This window comes from Rhinopithecus bieti, unplaced genomic scaffold (assembly GCF_001698545.2).
Source record: "Rhinopithecus bieti isolate Rb0 unplaced genomic scaffold, ASM169854v2 scaffold_65, whole genome shotgun sequence".
NCBI classification, from domain to species: Eukaryota; Metazoa; Chordata; class Mammalia; order Primates; family Cercopithecidae; genus Rhinopithecus; species Rhinopithecus bieti.
In genome coordinates, this window is record NW_016803344.1 from 6,104,423 (window position 1) to 6,122,676 (window position 18,254).

The window sequence follows — 18,254 nt, forward strand, 5'->3', positions numbered from 1 at the left end:
AGGCTGATGAGCAACTTAACTTCACCAGAAACCATGGGAACATGCCTTTGCTATGTCGCACTAAAGATGCAAGGATTTTTTTCTGGGTAGGCAATGGGTGTCTTTTGGTGGGGAGTATGTTTATCAGATGACAGTATTACTGATACTCTATACCTTACTGAAAAGCTCCAAGCACATTCATGTGCACTAGATCAATGATTAATAAGAATAAATAATAAACATGGAGATGGATAAGTTTTACTGTAATCGTTTTACCTCTCACACATTAAGCTCCATTGCTTTTTCTTCATACAAGAGGCACCTTACAAAATAAATAAATAAATCTCCTTTAGGTATAACTGGTGGAATTCCCTCTCTAAGGAGCAGGCATTGGCATTATAAAACTATAAAAGTCAATGATTTCTGAACTTATTCCCCTTTAATACTTTAATCAAACGTAACAAGTACCATGCTTACTATTTTATTAACTAGGATTATAAAAACTGATAACTAAAAGGGCCTTTTCTTCAGTGAGACCCTGTTCTTTTTATTTCTGCTCTATTGTATAATCTTAATTTTCAGCAACTCAGAAGTTTAAATTGTTAACAAAATGCATTTTCTTCTGGACATTTTAATTTACTAGTACAAGATCAAGCAAAATAATTTGAAAACAAAATGAACATCTCTACGTTGACTTTTACCTGAATTTCAGTTCAGAGAGCTAGCTTAAATTTAACTAGTAAGATGCTGCATAATGTATCAAGTTAACTAAGTTATATCAAGTGTCACCACCATATCCACAAAACCAAATAATTACATCCTTATTTCACTCCCTCCACTAACTCTAAAAACTGAAGTTCTACTAAGATCTAGCTCCAGGAAATTTACCAACACAAATAGCTACAGTGTTCCTCACCTCCTAGGCCTGGATGTAAACTCTGTGGCCCCTGGTTTGGTGGTTGCTGCTGCATCACCATGAAGTTAGGTGGCACATTTCCCTGTTGAACCATAGGATTCCGACCCGGAGAGCTGACAGGCTGCTGAAATCCCTGGGGAAGTGGGTTATTTTGAGGTGGCCTTGGTCCCATCTGCTGCTGAGTTTGGTTAACCGTTGGGGAGGATGCAGGGGATCCCTGCTGGAAGGAGGAGGGTGAGGAGGCAGGAGACTTGTTGGTGAGGTGGGGCTGCTGCAGGGGAGTTGGGACCCTAGAGGGCCCTCCCTGCAAACTCTTCATCTGAGGAGCTGTGAACTGGCCTGGGTTGCTCATCTGAGGAAAGTTTGTGTGGGCTTGTGAGGCTTGCTGGCTGCCAAAGGGATATGGAGGGGGAGGGTGGGAAGGCGTCTGTACCGTAGCTAAGGATGGTCTTGCCTGGAGTTGCTGTTGCATTGGGCCAGGCAAGGGAGCCTTCTTCCACCCTTGGTTTGCAGTCATTGTGCCCAGAGAACCCTGGGCTGGAGGAGGTTGAAGGGCTCCAGAAGGCAGCTGGTTCCAGCCTGGAGGAACAGGCACCTGAGTTGGGGAAGTAAACTGGGGTCGAATTCCCTGTGGTTGTTGTTGCTGATGCTGCTGTGGGGGTCTTGCCTGCAACTGTTGTTGTTGCTGCTGCTGCTGCTGCTGCTGCTGCTGCTGCTGTTGTTGTTGTTGTTGCTGCTGCTGCGGCTGCAGCTGGGGAAAATTAGCTGGGTTCATTTGTCTGTTCACAGAGACAGGCTGCATTGGGTGGTGTGGGGGAGCTAAAGATCCTGAGGGATGACTTTGCTGCTGTATATGGAGCCCAGAGAGGAGTGGATCCATTGCATCTGTTTAAAGATAGTCAACAAAGCAATAATTAACCTACTGCAATCTAGATCCTAGAGCAGTGGCCTTTGTAATTCTGGATATACAGAGTAAAATCTGCTGGTACTATTTGATAAAATAAATGCTTGTGAATACCTTCTATGTGTGAAGCAACATACCAAGATGATGAATTCTGCCTTAAAAAGAGCTTGGTCAGTAGTGGACATTAAAAGCAAAATGTAAAACATGGAGAGCAGTATTTACCAAATCATATTCTGGAGAACTATGTTAATTAGCGTTATAAGAAAACAAAACAATTAGGTTTGGGAAACAAAGAACCTAACAAACTTGGATGGGTTTCTTCACTGTAGGGCTTTCAGTGCCTCCAATATGTTACTTTTGAATCTCCAGGAGGGAGGGTAAAGAATGATGCATTTACCAAATTTACTTGACTACAGAATTCTATGTAATGAGCATCTTGCAGGACTACGCAGGCCAAGGCACGCTTTTAGAAAAGTTATGGTATAACTGATAAGAAAACAATGAGAAATTCTGAAAGAAAATAATGACATTTAGCTCGAAGAAATCAGGTCATATTTTGTAAAGAAGGTGACAGTGTGAGTTTGGAAATTAGAAATTCAGCATCAGAGATAACTGAATTTTGTAATGATCTGTGCAGAAAGTTTCAGACTCTTCATCCTCAAAGATTGGAAGTCATTACCTGACTGAGAAGCAGGGCGAGGAGTCCTGGGCTGCAGCTCTGGATTGTGGCCTGGTGCCATCATGGAAGATGACACATTTCCACCCGGGGGTATCATAACAGTGGCAGGGTTGTTCATCCTTATTATTCCTAGAAAAAAGATCCCTAGAATAGAGTACTGGAATTGGCACAATTTTTGTTTTTTAATGAGTTATTTCAAGAATATGAAAAGATACAGAAAATTTGTTTTTTTTTGACAGGGTCAAGCTCTGTTGCCCAGTCTGCCAAGTGACACAATCACAGCTCACTGCCACCTCGACTTCCCGGGCCCAAGTGATCCTTCCGAGTCAGCCTCCCAAGTAGCTGGGACCAAGGGCACATGTCACTGGGACCACAGGCACACACCACTGTGTCCAGCTAATTGTTCTATATTTTATAGAGATGGGGTCACTATGTTGCCTAGGCTGGTCTCGAATTCCTGGGCTCAAGCGATCCTCCAGCCCAGCCCTCCCAAAGTGCTGGGACCACAGGCGTGAGCTACTGCACCCAGCCTGGAAGTTTCTACACCCATCATCTACCTTTTTTAAATTTAAAAAGTTTGCTCTTATCTCCTTCAGATATATATGTAGATACAGCAGAAGCCCCCTACTCCTTCCATTCCACCTCCTCCCTCTTATTGCAATTGGGGTTAACAGTTCTGTGCATGTTTATTGACCTTTTCTGTATCTGTAGGTAAACTGCACTTTTTCTGTAGGTAAACAGCATTTTTTGTATGCTTTTAATCTTTGTATAAATGGCACCTTACTATATGCATTCTTCATCAGCTTCCTTTTTCACTTAATGTTATTTTTTGAGATCCACATCTCTCTTGACTGTTACAAGGGCTCCATGGTATAGAACCATATATCCACCCTTCTGCTGATGAATACTAAGGTTTTATTTTTCCTTTATTCTTATAATTTTGCTATGTTGTGTATTTGTCATGAATTCTTGTGGATATATGAGAGTGTTTTTACACTATATACTTAGAATTGCTAGGTTTTAAAGTCTAAGCATCTTTAATTTTACTAGATATTGGTAAACTGCTCTTAAAAGTTGGTTATACCAATTTATACTCAAACTAGCAGTTTGAGAACTCCTCTTTCTCCACATCTGAAAATTTCTGATACTGCTAAACTGTTCAGAATTTATCATCCATGCTCCTGAAAACAGGCCATGCATGGTAGCTCATGCCTGTAATCCCAGAGCTTGTGGAGGCCAAGGTGGGAGGATTGTTTGAGGCCAGGAGTTTGAGACCAACCTGGGCAATATAGCAAGATCCCATCTCTATAAAAAATAAAAAAATCAGCCAGTGTGGTGGCAAGCGCCTGGATTCCTAGCTATTTAGGACACTGAGGCAGGAGGATCACTTGAGCCCAGGAGTTTGAGGCTGCAGTGAGCTATGATCATGCCACTGCTCTCCAGCCTAGGCAACAGGGCAAGAGCCTGTCTTCAAGAAAAAAAAGTGATAACCGCCTATACTTATTCTCTTTTCCTTTCCTTGGCTACAGAATTCTCTGTCATGGAGCATCTTGCAGGACTAAGTAGGCCAAAGCACACTTTCAGGAATGTTGAGGTATGAATAAGAGAACAATGAAAAATTCTAAAATGAAAATGACATTTAGCTTGAAGGGCAAATTTTGTGACATCTTTGATTTTTGGCATCGAGGTGAAAATAACCTCAAAATGACTGGGAAAGCATCTTTCTTCTTTTTCTATGCTCTGTGTATCTGTTCTTTAAATGTTTGATAAAACTTTCCTGTAAAACCATCTGGGCCTATAGGTCATACTAATTGATAAACAGATTTTTATTTCAATTTCCTTTTTTTTTTTGAGACGGAGTCTGGCTGTGTCGCCCAGGCTGGAGTGCAGTGGCGCGATCTCGGCTCACTGCAAGCTCCGCCTCCCGGGTTCATGCCATTCTCCCACCTCAGCCTCCGAGTAGCTGGGACTACAGGCGCCCGCCACCATGCCCGGCTAATTTTTTGTATTTTAGTAGAGACGGGGTTTCACCGTGTTAGCCAAGATGGTCTCGATCTCCTGACCTCGTGATCCGCCCGCCTCGGCCTCCCAAAGTGCTGGGATTACAGGCTTGAGCCACCGCGCCCGGCCTTATTTCAATTTCTTAAATGGTTATAGACTTTGCAAGTTTTCAATGCCTTATTAAGTCAATTTTTATTAAATTATAATTTTGCCAACACTAAAATTTATTAGCATAAAGTTAACTGTGGAATATCTTTTTTTCTATTCTTTTAAAAAAATGATATATAACTCATATACTATAATATTCACCTTTTAAAATTTGTACTTTTTTAATTCTTTACATTGTTTGTGCCCTCTTTTCTTCTTTGGTGGTCTTACCACATTCATAAGTTTTAGCTGTCCTTTCAAAGAAACATCTTTTGGGCCAGGGATGCTGGCTCACGCCTGTAATCCCAGCACTTTGGGAGGCTGAGGCAGGTGGATCACTTGAGGTCAGGGGTACGAGATCAGCCTGGTCAACATGGTGAAACTCCCATTTCTACTAAAAATACAAAAATTAGCCGGGCAAGGTGGTGGGCACCTGTAATTCCAGCTACTCAAGAGGCTGAGGCAGGAGAATCTTTTGGTTTTGCTGTTCCGTTTTTTTGATTCATATTTTACTTATCTCTGTTCTTATCTGTATTATTTCCCTCATAACTTACTGCTCTGCTCAATTCTTTTTTTTTTTTTTGATACAGAGTCTCGCTCTGCTGCCCAGGCTGGAGTGCAGTGGCCAGATCTCAGTTCACTGAAAGCTCCGCCTCCTGGGTTTACGCCATTCTCGTGCCTCAGCCTCCGGAGTAGCTGGGACTACAGGCGCCCGCCACCTCGCCCGGCTAGTTTTTTGTATTTTTTTTAGTAGAGACGGGGTTTCACCGTGTTAGCTAGGATGGTCTGGACCTCCTGACCTCGTGATCCGCCTGTCTCGGCCTCCCAAAGTGCTGGGATTACAGGCTTGAGCCACCGCGCCCGGCCCTCTGCTCAATTCTTAAGTCAGACACCTAGCTTGTTAATTTTCAGTTGGTGTTCTTTCTTCATTAATACAAATTTCTGAAGGCTTAAAATTTCTTCCAAGTGTTGTATTGGCCACATCTCACAAATTTCAGTATATATTATTCCCATAATTCCATTCTAAATATTGTCTAATTTCCATCAGGATTGCTTTTTTAAATCACTAAGTATTTATAATGCATTACTACATTTCCAAAAATATGGGATATTTTGGTTGTGCTTTTTTTTTTGCCACTGACTTGACCTAACAGCACTGCGGTTAGAGAACAGGATCTGTGTGATATTAATAAGTGGTATTTACTGAAACTTGCTCTTGGAATAATCCCTGGTCAGTCTATATAAATTTTCCATTTATGCTTGGGAACATTAAGAATTCTTGAATTATGACTGCACTTTTATATTTTTTTTGTTTTTTCTTCGAGATGGAGTCTCATTCTGTTGCCCAGGCTGGAGAGCAGTGGTGCAATTTTGGCTCACCACAACCTCCATCTCCCAAGTTCAAGCGATTCTCCTGCCTCAGCCTCCCAAGTAGTTGGGACTATAGGCACACGCCACCATGCCTGGCTAATTTTGGTATTTTTTAGTAGAGACGGGGTTTCACTATCTTGGCCACGCTGGTCTTGAACTCCTGACCTCGTGATCTGCCTGCCTCGACCTCCCAAAGTGCTGGGATTATAGGCATGAGCTACCATGCCCGGCTGACTGCATGGTTTCTATATATGTCCATTATATAAAAGGTATATTGTTATTCAAGCTTTCCTTTATCCTTACTAATTGTTTACAAACTTGGCCATCAATTACTCACAGAGGTGTGTTAAATCTCCCCTAAGATATGCTATTTACATGCAATTCTTAAATGTCTTGAGGCTAGGTTGTTAAGTACATAAGAGTTTAGCAACTTCCTGGTGAATTTTTCCTTTTACATTATATAGTGGCCCTATTTACCTTCAGTGATGCTTTTTATTTTAATGTCTGTTTTATCTGATAAAAATATTATTATACTTTTCTTGGTTAATAGTCACCTTGTTAATCTATCTTTCTAACTTTGAACCTTCTGAGTCCTTATATTTTATGTTTCCTGTAACAACACAGGTAAACCTGAGAATACTACTCTGATTAATCATTTCCTTTTTATCGGTGCTCATAATCCATTTACCTTTATTGTTAATTACTAGTACAATTTTATTTATTTTGTCATTTTATGATTTCCATTTACCCTTTTTTTCTGTGCTGTCTTCCTATTTTTCCTGAATTTTACTGGATTAATTTTTTTCATCATGGTCTTCCTCTTTAATCCTCTACTACTAGTTTAGAAGTTATATATTCCATTCACATTATTTTACTGGTATCTTTAAAATGTCAACAGACATATCTGACTTAAAGTTTAAAGACAATATATGATCATCATTATTACTAAATAAGTCAAGGCTTATTTAGATTTACCCCATGCTTATCAATTATTTAGCTCACCATTCCTTCTTAGATCTTATTTCTTCCATCTTAGGTTCAATTTTCTTCTTCCTGAAGTACATCCTTGAGCAGTTCAATTAGCAAGGGTCTGTTAATGGTAAATTCTCTTAGTCTCTTTGAAAAGCTCTTTATTTCATACTACTCTTGATAGTATAGCTATGTTTAAAATTCTAGGCGGTCAATTATTTTCTCAGCACTTTGAAAAAATTATTCCAATGTTTCCTGGCCTCCAATGCTGCTGTTGAGAAATCAAGGAAAGCTGATAGTCTTTCCTTTGCAAATAATAGGTCTTTTCTTTTGGGTTGCTTTTAGCATTCTGTTTTTCAATGTTCTGAAGTTTTACAATATTGTGTCTAGATATAGATTTATTTTTATTTTGTAGTGCTCAGGATTACTGGGCTTCTGAATCTGAGGACTTACGTCTTTCATCCATTCTGGAAAAATTTTAGCCATTCTCTGACTGTCATCCCTCCTCAATTTCTTTATCTTCTTCAGGAACTCTTTTCAAACATGTTAAACCTTCTCATTTTATCCTTCTTGTCTCTTGACCTCTTTCATATTTCCATCTCTTTTTCTCTGCTGCATCCTGAGTGACTTATTCAAATTCACCTTTCAATCCAGCTATTTCTAATTTGCTGAATAAGTTATTCACTTTATTTTTAAATTTCTGTAAGTTCTGTTCCCCCCATCTCTCCTTATGTTTTAATAGTGTCTTGTTATCTTATGATTCTCGTAATTGTTAATACTCTGATATTCCTATTACCTAAAATTCTGGAGGGAGCGAGTCTAATCCTAAATTGTATAAATTCAGAATATAAGCTCATTTATATCAGGTTTTAACTAGAAGTCTGCAATGACTTGGGTTGAGAATATGCCCCTCCACAGCTTCAACAGTTATCACCAGTCTAGACCCAACTAATGTTAATGACTTAGCCTGTTAATGGGTATTCACTAACATATTAAATGTCCAAAATGCAAGAGGGTAGAGAAGACAATTCCACAACACCCATTTTCCCACCTCATGTCTACAGCCCCAGCAAACACAGACAAATTTCCTATTAATTTCCCATTAATTTCCCTATGCCAGAGGGTAACATTTTCCTAATCTATCTTTCACTGAAAATTCTGGCTTCATGAGGAATTTTGAATTCTAACTTGCTTCTTCATGTTGACCCAAGGCTTTATCTTTTATCCCTTCCCGGCAATTAAAACCCAAATGCTTTACACCCTGCAGAATCTCATTTGTTTACTGCTGTTTAAATATTCATCTTTGACTTTTTTTTTTTTTGTCCTAGGGAGTTCCTCGACTTTCTTTCCCCACCCCTCTGCTTCCAAGCCCAGCTACAATTTTTTTTTTTTTTTTTTTTTTTTGACACGGAGTCTTGCTCTGTCACCCAGGCTGGAGTGCAGTAGCGTGATCTTGGCTCACTGTAAGCTCCGCCTCCAGGGTTCACGCCACTCTCCTGCCTCAGTCTCAGTCTCCCAACAGCTGGGAATAGAAAAAAAAAAAAAAAAAAAAAAAAAAAAAAAAACAGGGGCACCTGCCACCACAGCCGGCCTAATTTTTTTGTTTTTTAGTACAGTTCCACGTTAAGGCCGGTGGTTTGATCATCTGCCTCATGTCTGCCCGCCTCGCCTCTCCAAAGTGCTGGGATTACAAGCGTGAGTCACCGGCACCTGGCCGCCCGGCTTACATAATATATAAATGTTATAGGCCAGGCGCGGTTGGCTCATGCCTGTAATCCTAGCACTTTGGATGCTGAGGGGGTGGATCACTTGAGGTCAGAGTTCGAGACCAGCCGGCCAAGACAGTGAAACTACTAAAAATACAAAATTAGCCAGACATGGTGGTGGGCACCTGTAATCCCAGCTGCTAGGGAGGGTGAGGCAGAAAATTGCTTGAACCTGGGAGGCAGAGCTTGCAGTAAGCCGAGATCGCGCAACTGCACTCCAGCTTTGGTGACAGAGCGAGACTTTGTCTCGGAAAAAAAAAAAAAAAAAAGTTATATTTTAAGGTGTTTTGTAGTTGGAGAGGGCAGTTAGGCTAATGTTTATCTGTTGAAACTGGATTTGTTTCTGAGGAATTGCACCTGGTTTTTTAAAGATGGTAGTTAGACAATTAAGAAAGCTCTCACGAGGGCTTGGTGTGGTGGCTCACGCCTGTAATTCCAGCACTTTGTGAGGTCCAGGCAGGTGGATCACCTGAGAGCAGGAGTTCAAGACCAGTCTGGCCAACATGGTGAAACCCCAACTCTATTAAAAATATAAAAATTAGCCAATTAGCCGGGTGTGGTGGCACCCGGCTGTAATCCTAGTCACTCTTGAGGCTGAGGTGAGAGGATCACTTGAATTCAGAAGGTGGAGGCTACAGTGAGCTGAGATCATGCCACTGTACTCCAGCCTGGGTGACAGAGTGAGACGCCTTCTCAAGAAAAAAAAAAAGAGAAAGCTCTCGTGAGATAAGAAACAGGTTTTTGGCCGGCGTGGTGGCTCACGCCTGTAATCCTGGCACTTTGGGAGGCCAAGGCAGGTGGATTATGAGGTCAGGAGATCCACACCACCCTGGCTAACACAGTAAAACCTCATCTTTACTAAAAATACAAAAAAAAATTAGCCGGGCGTGGTGGCAGTCGCCTGTAGTCCCAGCTACTTGGGAGGCTGAGGCAGGAGAATGGTGTGAACCCAGGAGGTGGAGCTTGCAGTGAGCCAAGATCGTGTCACTGCACTCTAGCCTAGGCAACAGAGCGAGAGTCCATCTCAAAAAAAAAAAAAAGAAAAAAAGGTTTTCTTGGTCCATAATAAGCTTCCTAATCCCAGAAAATTTCAAGTATATGCTGACTACATGTTCAATAGTGACACTATAACATGCATTCCAGTACTAGATGGGAATCTGCACAAGATCCAAGGTTCTCATCTAGGGGAAATTTTGTCCCCCAAGGAACATTTGGTAATGTCTGGAGACATTTTTAGGTGGCACAACTGCAGGGAAGTAGTGGTGCTACTGGCATCTGGTGGGTAGAAGCCAGGGATGCTACTAAACATCCCACAACACACAGGACAGTCTGCCACAGCAAAAAATTATTGGCCCCAAACACCAACAGTGTTGAAGTTGAGAAACTTGAATTAAATGACTACTATGGTATCCAACGAATCTTGGAATTTTATAAGGCTATAAAAAAAAACAGGCTATGGATTTAGTTTTAATTGAAAAAGACTCTTATTAGTAAACTTTCTGTTCCCCACGCTAAGAGAAGTAGTACTAAGAATGATTGAAAAACCAACTGCTGTAGATACATAATTCTAAAGTTATTTATTATAGTTTTAGAAGAGATTTAAGGTCTCTTTCCCCAGAAAAATTTAGCTGTTTAACCTAATATTAAACTTAGTTTGCATCCTTCAAGTCTCAATAGACAACAGAGAAAAGCAATCCTAAAATATGCTTGGCAGTAAAGAAAGATATCTTGGGGGTTAAAATGTTACTGTTACTACAGGTCATTACTAATTGATTATTCCTGAAACTTTATACCATATACATTATCTCAATCTGAGTCCTTCATTAAATACCAATCTAACCTGATTTCAATCTAAAGCTTCTCAGTTTCCTAGGCTGATAATCCACTATAGTACTATAATTGGCTGGGTATGGTGGCTCAGTTCATGCCTGTAATCCCAGCACTTTGGGAGGCTGAGGGGGCAGATCACTTGAGCCCAGGAGTTAAACCAGCCTGGTCAACATGGCAGAACCCTGTCTCTACAAAAAAACAAAACAAAACAAAAATAAGCCGGGTGTAGTCCCAGCTATTGCAGGGCTGAGACAGGAGGAACACTTGACCCTGTCTCAAAAAAAAAAAAAAAAAAAATCACTATAATTTACATGCACTTCTTAGGGATACTTAGTAAACATGCTTGCTATTTGCCAGATACTAGCCTAAGAGAGCTTGTAATTAGGGTACTAATAACAATTAAGTGGAGTCTTAACATTTTAAGCCTAGAAGGGATCTCTAGCATTGTTTCTAGAACATAATTAAAGATGTTTATAGGCAACCAGAGTCAGTAAATATTTAGTCCTTTGGAAAAGAGTTGAGACTAGAACCCAGATTTCCTGATTTATTCATTCTTTCACTAACTATATGTAACTATACGGTAACTATAGGTTTATTCATTCTTTCATTAACTATATGTAACTTGGCTAGGCTTTTCCCACTCTGCTTCTGGCCCATGTCTTTCCAGTAGTGGCAACAGTGTCATCTATAATTTCTCATAAAGCTACCTTAACACCAAATGCTCAGACTTCTGTGGGGAACTACATCTATGTACACAACACCAGGCTGGATATTTTACATCTATTATATGGTATTCCACAACAGCCCAACAGCACAGGTCCTGACATATATATTTTCCTAAGTCCTAACAAGAACTTAGGAAATGTTTGCTGCACTGCTCAGGGCCCTTCTACCTTCAAGTATGAGCTCAAAAGACGGTAGGTATTATAATTTCATTTTATTGTGAAGAAGGTATTGCTTGGGGAAGTATAGTAACTAGCTTGAGGTAATCAGTAAATGGTAGTACCAGAATAAAAACCTAGTTCAATTCTATGATCAATTCATTAGTTACAGTTCAAAATAGCATGCTTTTTTGTTTTGAGACAGAGTCTCGCTCTGTTTCCCAGGTTGGAGTGCAGTGGTGCAATCTCGGCTCACTGCAATCTCTGTCTCCTAGGTTCAAGTGATTCTCCTGCCTCAGCTTCCCGAGTAGCTGGGATTATAGGCACCTGCCACCACACCTAGCTAATTTTTGTATTTTTAGTAGATATGGGGTTTCACCATCTTGGCCAGGCTGGTCTTGAACTCCTGACCTCAGGTGATCCACCCACCTCGGCCTCCCAAAGTGCTGGGACTACAGGCGTGAACCACCATGCCCGGCCAAGAATAGCATCTTATAAATTGAGCTCCTCTATACTGCTGCATTTCTCTAAGAGCTACTGTGGTAGAGTGGGAAGGGGATGACTGGGTAAGCAGGTTCTTACTCAGGTTCAACCACAGCAGCTGTGCTTTTCTGTTTTATTTGAATAAAGGGTCCTGCAGCTGAAAAAATTTGAAAGCCACTAGTGCAGTGAAAAAAGCACTAAACTGGGCGTTAGAAGATCTGCGATACTAGTTTAATGCTCCGTGACCCTGGGCAAATCACTTCCTTTATGTGAGTTCCACAGCTTCCTCAGCTTTAAATGACAGTCAACTCAATTCTAATATTCTGATATTCACAGAATATTGAGTTCAATCTTTGAAGAAGAAATTTCAGGATTACTAGAAAAGGAAGCAATTTATAACTCTCAAATTCTAAACACATAAAAAACTCATATTCTTCCACTTACATCTTCAGATTCCACATAAGCACACAAGAATTCAATTTACAGATATTCTCAGCCTCAGAGAAAGTGGGAGTTGGAAAGCTATATTCTCCATTGTACTATTAACATAATGAGAGTAGAAAATGTCTCATTCATTTCTATTTCCAACAGCACAGGTCCCGTCACACAACAAGAAGTCAATACATGTTTGCTGCATGGCTCAGTGTTCATCAACCTTTAAGCATGAGACCAAATGACTGCAAAGATGCTTCATGCTGTGACCCCTAGCCTCCAGGAATGACTCATGTCTAGCTTTCCTGATTCAACAAATAGAGATGTAAGTATGCCATGAACCCCCACCTATCTTTCAGGGCTCAAATGATCAAATAAGCCAAAAAGGAAACTAGTAAAATGTCATACAGTTGAGTTGGAGGTCTTACCTGGACCACCTGCCATGGGAAATCCCACCTCCATCCTAACTGAATTTCCGGCTCCAATGGGTCCATTCATTCTCACATCTTGGCTTCGGTTCTGAGCCAAAGCCAGGTTGATAGCACCTTCCCCTGAAAATGACAGTCAAGTGATAAAAAGGAAATTATTAGAATAAAATGCAAATTTTGTTTATAGACAGCTATATAAGTGCTGTAGTTATCCGTGCTTTTGAAGAATTATGGTTAGTTTACCACCAGAACAATGATGGGTCTTTCTTCAACTCATCTGAGTAGGTTTCATTAAGCACAAGGAGATATAACCAATTCTTGTTATAAGGAAGCAGGGTGACCATGAATGATGCTTAGTATCAACAGAGATCCTGGAACTCTGAATATTTATTTTCAACCATCTTACCAATTGTGTGTGTGTGGGGTGTGTGTGTATAATGGAAGAAAATGTTCTCAAAAACTCAAAATCCTAGACTTTCTTTTGATAATTTATGATCAGAAGGTAGATATTAAATATAAGTAGGTTTAATGAATAAAGAACATAGAGTGGTGCGGGGACACTAACACTTGTGAACAAAATGCCACTTCCATTCAGTAACTGCAACATAAACATATTTCCAGTAGGAAAAAAATAATGCAATGAAAAGGAGATAGGTTGCTACAAATCTACTTTCTGAGACACCAAATGATAGGACCAGTATTTGTATAGGTTTTTGTTTATTGAGACGGGGTCTCACTTTGTCACCCAGGCTGGTGTGCAGTGACACAGTCATATAGCTCACCACCGCCTTAAATTCCTGGGCCTAAAGGGTCCTCCTCCCTCAGCCTCCTGAGTTGCTGGGACCACAGGCACATACCAGTATGTCCGGCTATGTATAGGATTTTCCTTTTTTTTTTTTGAGACCGAGTCTCACTCCTGTCGCCCAGGCTGGAGTGTAGTGGTGCAATCTTGGCTCACTGCAAGCTCTGCCTCCCGGGTTCACACCATTCTCCTGCCTCAGCCTCCTGAGTAGCTGGGACTACAGGCACCCACCACCACACCCGGCTAATTTTTTTGTATTTTTAGTAGAGATGGGGTTTCACTGTGTTAGCCAGAATGGTCTCGATCTCCTACCTTGTGGTCCACCCGCCTCGGCCTCCCAAAGGGCTGGGATTACAGGCATAAGCCACCGCACCTGGCCTTTTCTTTTTTTTTTTTTTTTTTGAGAAGGGATTTTACTGTGTCGCTCAGGCTAGAACGCAGTGGCGTGATCTCAGCTCACCGCAACCTTCGTCTCCTGGGTTCAAGGGATTCTCCTACCTCAGCCTCCCGAGTAGCTGGAATTACAGGCACCCACCACCATGCCCAGCTAATTTTTGCACTTTTAGTAGAGACAGAGTTTCACCACATTGGCCAGGCTGGTCTTGAACTCCTGCCCTCATGTGATCCACCCACCTCGGCCTCCCAAAGTGCTGGGATTACAGGCATGAGCCACCATGCCTGGCCTGTATAGGATTTTTAATTTTATCTTACTTGAGCTTCACGGTACCCTCACAGGTAATGTTACTAGAAGTGTTCCAATTAAGTAGACTCTAAACTTAGAGGAAACTTAAATCTTACTTGGTCCAATGATAAAAAGGTCTCTGAAACAAGCTACAGAATGTTTCTTGCACTTAATCCAAAATTTTGACTACTGTTATTATGAGAGAGCACCACCTTGTGGAGAGTTAAAATATAGCTAGTCTGTGGCTGCTGAGCTAAAGGTTGCACTCACCCGAGTCCTTCTATACTAGGGTTCAGATTCATAGGGTCAGATGGCAAAGTAAAAAGTTAATGAGATACGGCAGTTTCCTCTGTCCTGTCACTGATCTAGGTCAGCTTTCCTTTTCTTTTTTTTTTTTTTTTCTGAGATGGAGTCTCACTCTGTCGCCAGGCTGGAGTGCAGTGGTGTGATCTTGGCTCACTGCAGTCTCCACCTTCCGAGGTCAAAAGATTCTCCTGCCTCAGCCTCCCGAGTAGCTGGGATTACAGGCACATGCCAACACACCCAGCTAATTTTTGTATTTTTAGTAGAGACGGGGTTTTACCATGTTTACCAGGATGGTCTCAATCTCCTGACCTTGTGATCTGCCCGAAGTGCTGGGATTATAGACGTGAGCCACTATGCATTGGCCTAGGTCAGCTTTCTATGTCTATTTTAACCAGGGAGGTTCACTGGTCACAGGGAACAAACATCCTACCAAAAAGGAAGCAATCACTGGGAGTTACCAGATGCTCTGCCTTGCCTCTAGAAATCAGGCGTAAAAGAGAAAGAGAATACAGGTCATGAGGGTTTCCACCAAAGGAAGGGAACTATTAATATACAAAATTTGTTAAGACATTCTAAGTAGAAAGAAAATTGTTCTGGAAAAGGACATCAGTTTGTATCATTCCTCTGCTTAAAACAGGTCCATTGCTTCTCACTATTTTAGAAATAAAGACCAAACTTTTTTTTTTTGAGTCAGAGTCTCACCCTGTTGCCTGGGCTGGAGTGCAATGGCACAATCTCAGCTCACTGCAACTTCCGCCTCCGGGTTCAAGTGATTCTCCTGCCTCAGCTTCTCAAGTAGCTGGGATTACAGGTACTTGCCATCATGCCCGGCTAACTTTTGTACTTTTAGTAGAGACAGGGTTTCACTATGTTGGCCAGACTGGTCTCGAACTCCTGACCTCAGGCAATCTGCCCATCTCAGCCTCACAAAGTGCTGGGATTACAGGCATGAGCCACTGTGCCCGGCCAGGCCAAACTTCTTAACAGTCTACACAAGGGCTCAAATTATCTACCTAGCCAAGTGCTGTTCAACACAAATATAATATGAGCCACAGATACAATTTAAAATTTTCTAGAAGCCACAGTAAGAAACAGATTAAATTAATTATCATTTATTTGACTTAATACATCCAATGTATTGTTATTTCAACATGTAACTAATGCAAAAATTATTGTTATTTTTTGAGACAGGGTCTCACTCTGTTGCCCAGGCTGGAGTGCAGTGATGAGATAACATCTCACTGCAGCACTGACCTACTGGGCTTAAGCGATCCTCCCACATCAGCTTCCCAAGTAGCTGGGACTATAGGAGTATGCCAACATGCCTGGCTAATTTTTTTCAGTTTTAAATTTTTTGTAGAGACAGGGTGGGTGTCACTATATTGCCCAGGCTGGTCTTAAACTCCTAAGCTCAAGCAATCCTCCTGGCCTCAGCCTTCCAAAGTGCTGGGATTATAGGTGTGAGCCACTGAGCCTGGCCAACATAAGAATTATTGAGATACTTTACATTCTTTTGGGGGATACCAAATCTTCAAAATGTAATATGTATTTTATACTTACAGTGCATGTCAGTTTTAACTAGCCACATTTTCAGTGCTCAAAAGCAACAGTCAGTCAGTCTGTGGCTACCAATACTGGACTGCCCATATTCAGCCCTGTCTACCTCCTTAACCTCATCTCATGCTATTTTTCTCCTTCAATAACAAGGATTCAGCCCCAGTGTTTCTTTTTAGTTTCTTAGGCACACAAGGCTGCTTCTTACCCCAAGGCCTTTGCTCATGTGGTTTCCTCTGCCTAGAACAGTTCTTTGCACTCTTCGCATAGCTAGCTTCTCAATTTTCACGTAATCTTAAGTGTCACATGCCCAAAAAGGCCTCTACCAACCATCTTATCCAAGGTTAGGTAACTTTTATCAGAACATCTTGTTATTTCTGCAGAGCACATTCCACGTAATCATTCACTCACTCATTTTCTTGCTTGCCTCCCCCATCACTATACAGGGGTAATCACAAGTCTGTCCTTATTCCTTTACATCTGTTGTTCCAGCATAATTAATAGCATTCTCTTTCACTTTCAGAAGTGTCCTAATTTAGGCTGGGCATGGTGATCACGTTTGTTAATCCCAGCACTTTGGGAGGCCAAGGTGGGAGGATTGCTTCAGACCAGGAGTTCAAGACAAGCGACATGGTGAGATCCCATCTCTATGAAAAATTAATCAGGTCCATGGTGGCATGCACCTGTGGTCCTAGCTACTCAGGAGGCTGAGATGGGAGGATCACTTGAGCCCAGGAGGCTGAGGCTACAGTGAGTTGTGTTTGTACCACTGCACTCCAACCCAGGCAACACAGTGAGACTTTGTCTCAAAAAAAAAGAAAGAAAAGTGTCCTAATTTAATGATAAATTATATGACCATCTATAATATATCCTTTATACATAAAATAGTGCCTGGTACATGGCAGGTGCTCATTAGCTATTTTTTAAATATAAACAGTCATCTTATTATAACCTCACAAAGGATTATAGGCATTTTTCTATATGACAAATTAATTTCTGGAAAACCTCACGTTTATCAAATCTCATACTGACAATAAGAGGGTTAGGGCAAACTGAAAACCTATGAGACTTTGTAACCAGAGCTCTAATAAAAGCAGTAACTGGTGGAGGCAAAATACCAGAAAAAATGCAGTGGAAATGCCTGGTTAAAGGTGCTGAGATAACGCAGATGTAATGGAGCTCTAAGCCAGTGGGGCTGCCATTAAGGTGGACACAGGAAGAAATGCAACCTGTCATAAGCTGAGAGCCACGCAAGGCTGGGGGACGCACATCAGGAAGGCAAACGAATGCACACTCTCATCCTTAATTTTAATAGAGCTGAAAAGACTCCCACACATGCAACAGCTGAGTGAAAAGCTTTTTCTTGTTGATAATTATAATTGTTTCTACTATTCCAGCTCCTCTTACCTAAGAAAAAAAATCACATCTTAATAAACAGAATTTCCACATTATACTGCTATTATTCCCCTATTTGCCAACTGCATATATGTCAATTCATGTCAAAGAGAACACTACTGGCTCCCAAACTTGCCAATTAGTGGTCCACAAACTACGTCCTGTGGGCCAAATGCAGCCCACTGCATGTTTATTTAAATAAAGTGTTGCCGGGCGCGGTGGCTCAAGCCTGTAATCCCAGCACTTTGGGAGGCCGAGACGGGCGGATCACGAGGTCAGGAGATCGAGACCATCCTGGTTAACATGGTGAAACCCCGTCTCTACTAAAAAATCAAAAAACTGGCCGGGCGCGGTGGCTCAAACCTGTAATCCCAGCACTTTGGGAGGCCGAGACGGGTGGATCACGAGGTCAGGAGATCGAGACCATCCTGGCTAACACGGTGAAACCCCATCTCTACTAAAAATACAAAAAAAACTAGCCGGGCGAGGTGGCGGGCGCCTGTAGTCCCAGCTACTCGGGAGGCTGAGGCAGGAGAATGGTGTAAACCCGGGAGGTGGAGCTTGCAGTGAGCTGAGATCTGGCCACTGCACTCTAGCCCGGGCAACAGAGCAAGACTCCGTCTCAAAAAATAAAAAAATAAAAAATAAAAAAAATACAAAAAACTAGCCGGGCGAGGTGGCGGGCGCCTGTAGTCCCAGCTACCTGGAAGGCTGAGGCAGGAGAATGGC

At 41.6% G+C, this 18,254-nt stretch overlaps 1 protein-coding gene and 1 long non-coding RNA gene across 8 annotated transcripts in view; one reads left to right on the forward strand and one right to left on the reverse strand.

Annotated features, from left to right (window-relative positions):
- The window catches only part of NCOA6 (nuclear receptor coactivator 6), a 73,299-nt gene that overhangs the window by 42,522 nt on the left and 12,523 nt on the right, over positions 1-18,254 (reverse strand). For all 6 annotated transcript variants that reach the window (XM_017878766.1, XM_017878762.1, XM_017878753.1 and 3 more), the window contains exons 3-5: positions 12,787-12,909; positions 2,479-2,607; positions 896-1,780 (exon numbers count right to left, since the gene is read on the reverse strand). In XM_017878766.1, coding sequence (XP_017734255.1) covers positions 896-1,780; positions 2,479-2,607; positions 12,787-12,909 — 1,137 coding nt within the window. The remainder of the gene's footprint in view (positions 1-895; positions 1,781-2,478; positions 2,608-12,786; positions 12,910-18,254) is intronic.
- LOC108533850 (uncharacterized) overlaps positions 1-18,254 on the forward strand; it is a 72,680-nt gene that overhangs the window by 14,823 nt on the left and 39,603 nt on the right. For both annotated transcript variants that reach the window (XR_001886832.1, XR_001886833.1), the window contains exon 2: positions 12,518-12,683. This is a non-coding gene — a long non-coding RNA (uncharacterized LOC108533850). The remainder of the gene's footprint in view (positions 1-12,517; positions 12,684-18,254) is intronic.